Source organism: Triticum aestivum, chromosome 6A, assembly GCF_018294505.1.
Source record: "Triticum aestivum cultivar Chinese Spring chromosome 6A, IWGSC CS RefSeq v2.1, whole genome shotgun sequence".
Taxonomy (NCBI): Eukaryota; Viridiplantae; Streptophyta; class Magnoliopsida; order Poales; family Poaceae; genus Triticum; species Triticum aestivum.
The window spans coordinates 567848347-567853334 of NC_057809.1; the positions used below are offsets into that span (position 1 = coordinate 567848347).

The window sequence follows — 4988 nt, forward strand, 5'->3', positions numbered from 1 at the left end:
GACCGAGAACACGCTGTTCTTAGTTAGTTTCCAATACAACTGATCTGGCTGCTGAGACAGCTGGACATCCATCAAACATCTTACAAGATGAAGCCAGGCCTCCCAACGATTTCCAACTAGCGTCCTCCGAAAACTAATATTGAGGGGAGTGGATTGTAGCACGGTTGCAACGTAAGCTTCTCTACGTTGAACAACGTTATACAGAGTAGGATATTGAAGTGCAAGGGGAGTCTCCCCAAGCCACGTATCCTCCCAGAACCTCGTATTAGCTCCATTTCCGACTAAGAACCTTGTCCTGTTGAAAAAGAGTGGTTTGACTCTCATCAAGCCTTTCCAAAATGGTGAGTCAGTCGGCCTCACTGTCACCTGGGCCAAGGTTTTAGACTGAAGATACTTATTTCGCAAAATCAGAGCCCAAGTAGCCTTCGTTTCGGACGAAAGTTTAAACAGCCACTTGCCAAGGAGACATCTGTTTTTGACTTGTAGATTTTCAATACCTAGACCCCCTTGGTCCTTCGGCCTACAGATTATATCCCATTTAGCAAGCCTATACTTTCGTCCAAACTATCAGCCAAACTATCCTACTCTGATGTATCAGCCACAGAAAGAAAAGGATGATGTATCGGCCAAACTATCAAAATTAGAATTTCTCTGTTTTTACATCAAGGCAGCACAAAAGCGCCAAACCATCAACCTACACAACAATATTGAAACAATGTCAAGTCGTCTTGAGTTATACCCAAGCCCACGTCTATACTTCCTTAGCATCCACCCGTGAACTCATTCGTCTCTAGCGATGAAACACATGACAACCAGAAACGTGAAGCAAAGGAACCGAACCTGAGGCGCCAAAATTTCGCCATCTCCGCCGCCCAATCCAAAAGACGCCCAGACAGGATTGAGCAGCGTGGGCCGATATGATCGTCCCATGCGCAGCTCCATAGATCTTGACCCACTTTGCGGCCATGGCAACGGCCAACATGGGACACATGCGACACTACAACGGCGAGCACGAGGCCATGAGGGGATGAAGCAGCGTGTGGTGGCAGTGAAGGTGTCTCACGGGTCCACCATGGGTGAAGGGTGTTGGCAGAGCTCACATGTGGTTCAGTGCACGACCGGGCGGAGCTCGCGCTACATCAAACCCGCTGTTCCAGGGGAACCACTGTGTCGCAAGCACAACAAACCATTCGAGTATATTCCTCGCCCACGCAAAGGAAGCTCAATCCAAAAGTTCAAAGGCAAGAAAATAAGGAAAATGCATTCTACGCGGTAAGAGCTACATTACTCTTCTCATTCCAACTACGTACTCTCACAACAACTTCTAAATGGTATAACTTTGTATAATTTAACATAGGTAAGCCTGACATCCACCACCTAGATGAGTTTAGTCGCCACGTTGTGTGGGGCAACATAGTTAAACTCTACAGACATAATGTTCGTAAACTTAGTGCAGATCAACACTAGGTTCTCTTAAAACACTATGTATCAGCACTAAGTTTCTATTTGCTTATGATCTAATCAGTGTTCAATTTTTTATGTCTTTATATTGATCCTACTACAACTTGCTTTGTCAAACCAATGTATGCTATTATCAGTAATGTCATTACTTCCTTTTCATCTGTCATGATACAATACAATGAGATAAAAGTATATATCTTAAACTAGCACATACACATGGTTTGAAGACTCGTCTATCTGATGCTTTTTGCGCCATTGGCGCAACGAGTGATGTCAGCTTTTGAGTATATTCATTGCCCATGAAAAGAAAGCTCAATCCGAAAGTTCAAAGGCAAGAAAATCCATCTAAAGCCTGGAAAGTACATTCTCTGTGGTAAGGGCTACATTACTCTTCTCATTCCAACAACTCTCGCAACAACTGCTAAACGATATAACTTTATATAATTTAACATAGGTGAGACTTGCATCCACTACTTAGATGAGTTTAGTCACCACATTGTGTGGGGCAACACAGTTAAGCTCTACAACCATAATGTTCATAGGCTGCGAAAGATCATCTGCAGCACCACCATGCCTGATTGCTACTATGTGTGCCACATGACAGAAACATTTGCAACACACGGCAAGAGAATGGTAATCCTTTGCAGTTGCTCTGTCCTATTTCACACAATAACTAACATTTATTGTTATTTTCAGTACTTTAGCATTCCTTTTTCTACCGCTTCCCTTTTCCCACCCATGGATGTTGATCGTGGTGAACTGCCAATCACTACTGGAGATGGAACTACCGCTGTCACAACACGCTTTATCAAGGGTGTTGACAAAAGGGCCACCATCACTAAAGGCTGGAGCGACTTCTTCCATCAGGCACAGATGAACAAAGGGAAGCATATGCTTTCGGCTTCAAATGCACTCCCAAGGGACTGCGCCTGATCGTCTACTTAATATAAGCAAGTTGCAAGAGCTCCTTGTTATATAACTTAATATTAGATCAAGACTTCTGTGTTTATCATACTTTTGTATCTTATGTAATCCCCTAAGACCATACTGTGCATTTAACTATCGGTAATTTGCTGCTTAGACTGATGTGTAGTATGCTTTTGAGGCAGCCATGATAAAAAAGATATATGCTCACTCTTTCACTACTTGGCTTACACTCGGCCTTTACGCCATTGGCGCAACGGGTCATCTAGTTGATGAAAAAGACGAACACACTTGCTAGTACTACTCAAACTACCAAGCATACACGCTGCTTGTACCATAGGTATGTTGTTCTAAATATGCATGATTGTTTTGGGTTGATCCTACGATCTGATCTAGCTACTCTCCCGGTCTCCCCTACTGGACCTCCATGGAAACTAGCTCTTACGTAGTATCTTTTCATGGTAGGGACACTAACATTTACCAAACTTCAAAACTGACATGTTTGGATTACTCTGACTTGTTGGAACTGACCAAGACTCTTACATGTTGGGTCAACAGAGAAGCTACCAAAGCGGCGGGCATTATACATATATGGATACTAGCAACAAAATGGTTGGGTTTTCGTGGTGTCTAAATTCTAGAAACACAAATAGTGCAGCCGCCACATGCGGTTCGTTTCCCATGCCGCCCATCATCACCACATATATATGACTGAGCGTGAGCGGCCGTGTTAGCAGTTCAGCAGCTTACCCTTGCTAGATCTGCTCAGTTGAGTAGCATCTCATCTGCCCCCTGATCGACCGACATGAGCGGGTTGGACGCCGCCATGATCGTGATCTTGGTCGCGGCGATCTTCGGATGCGGCGTGGCGCTCGTATGCGCCTACAGAGGCGCCAGGTGGTGTCTCAACCGTATCGCCAAGAGCTTGGCGGTGGTGCCGGAACACGTGATGAGGAACGCCACGGTCGAGCGCTTCGTGCTGGACATGGCCAAGGAGAAGCCCATCCGGTTCACGGCGGAGCAGCTCACCGGAATCACGCGCAACTACTCCATGCGCCTTGGGACCGTCGGCTTCGGCACCGTCTACCGAGGCGCGCTCCCCAACGGCCTCGCCGTGGCCGTCAAGGTGCTCCACCCTGGCCTCGACACCAAGACGTCCGAGGAGCAGTTCATGGCGGAGATGGGCACCATCGGCAGGACGCACCACATCAACCTCGTCAGGCTCTACGGCTTCTGCTTCGACGCCAACGCCACACGTGCGCTCGTCTACGAGTTCATGCCGAACGGCTCGCTCGACGACTACCTGTCCTCCGCCCGCAGGGCCGGCGCTGAGGTGAGCATGACCACGGTGGCTGCCATCGCCACCGGCGTCGCCAGAGGCCTCAGGTACCTCCACGAGGAGTGTCAGCACAAGATCGTGCACTACGACATCAAGCCCGGCAACGTCCTCCTCGACGCCACCCTCACGCCCAAGGTGGCCGACTTTGGCCTCGCGCGCTTCGTCAGCCGCGCCGACACGCACGTCTCCCTGTCCGGCGGGCGCGGCACCCCCGGGTACGCCGCACCGGAGGTGTGGACGGAGCTACGCATCACGGAGAAGTGCGATGTATACAGCTTCGGCATGCTCCTCCTCAAGATCGTCGGCCGCGGTAGCAGCTTCCACTGCGAGGACGATGCCGCGTCGGGCTCGGAGAGCAGCCAGCCGTGGTTTCCCATGGTCGCATGGACCAGGTACGAGGCCAGCGATCTAATGGAGCTCGTGTTGCCAACAGACGTGGATGACACGCGTAGCAGTAGCAGAGAGGTGGTGGAGAGGATGTGCAAGGTGGCGTTCTGGTGCGTGCAGCAGCGGCCGGCGGCGAGGCCGTCGATGAGCGCGGTGGTGAAGATGCTGGAGGGGGAGATGGAGATCGCTCCGCCGCCCAACCCATTCCAGTATCTCGTGGCCAACCTGTGGATCAATGTGGTATCGTCGGACGTAGCTAGCAGCCAACAATCATGTCTATCTTCACACAAGAAATGAGATGAGATGAGATGCAATGCAAGCATGCCTACCCACCACCACTATATATGCATCACCCTGCAGAATTCAGGCATCAAACTGCACTACATAATTCAGCCTAATTACTAAGCTATGGTATGTACATTCACTGTATCTTAACATATATCTAATGGCATTAAATAAACTAGCTATGCCCGCGCCCTGTTGATGTGTCACGACGAAATGTATTGCGTGATAGTAAAGCTGGGTTGCCATTTTCTTTTATTTGCATTCACTGATTTCGATTAAGACAGAAAAAATTATATGTGTGCACTTTAGGTGTTATAATAAGGCAAGCAATCTATAAAGGCAAATTGGAAAACATAGGTTCATTCATCACATGATCAATATATTTTACAAAGTAGGAAGTATACATTTCAGCTATCATTCTAAAATCCAATGTGTTATAGACTGAACGGGTTACAAATATGATAGTCAATGTTTGCGTCAGTAGCGTGAGAGTGTTTGTACCGGATCCTGAAGTAATCGGTTCTGGCGAGAGAGATGGTTGATCGAACAGATGCACGCTATATTTCACGTGAATACGGAGAGGAAGCCGATA

At 48.1% G+C, this 4988-nt stretch overlaps 1 protein-coding gene across 1 annotated transcript; it reads left to right on the top strand.

The window, feature by feature from the left end:
• Positions 1 to 3190: 3190 nt before the first annotated feature.
• On the top strand, positions 3191 to 4408 carry LOC123129712 (G-type lectin S-receptor-like serine/threonine-protein kinase At1g34300). Its single transcript, XM_044549768.1, has one exon. It carries the CDS (start codon positions 3191 to 3193, stop codon positions 4406 to 4408), a length of 1218 nt encoding a protein of 405 aa, XP_044405703.1.
• The last annotated feature ends 580 nt before the right edge of the window (positions 4409 to 4988 follow it).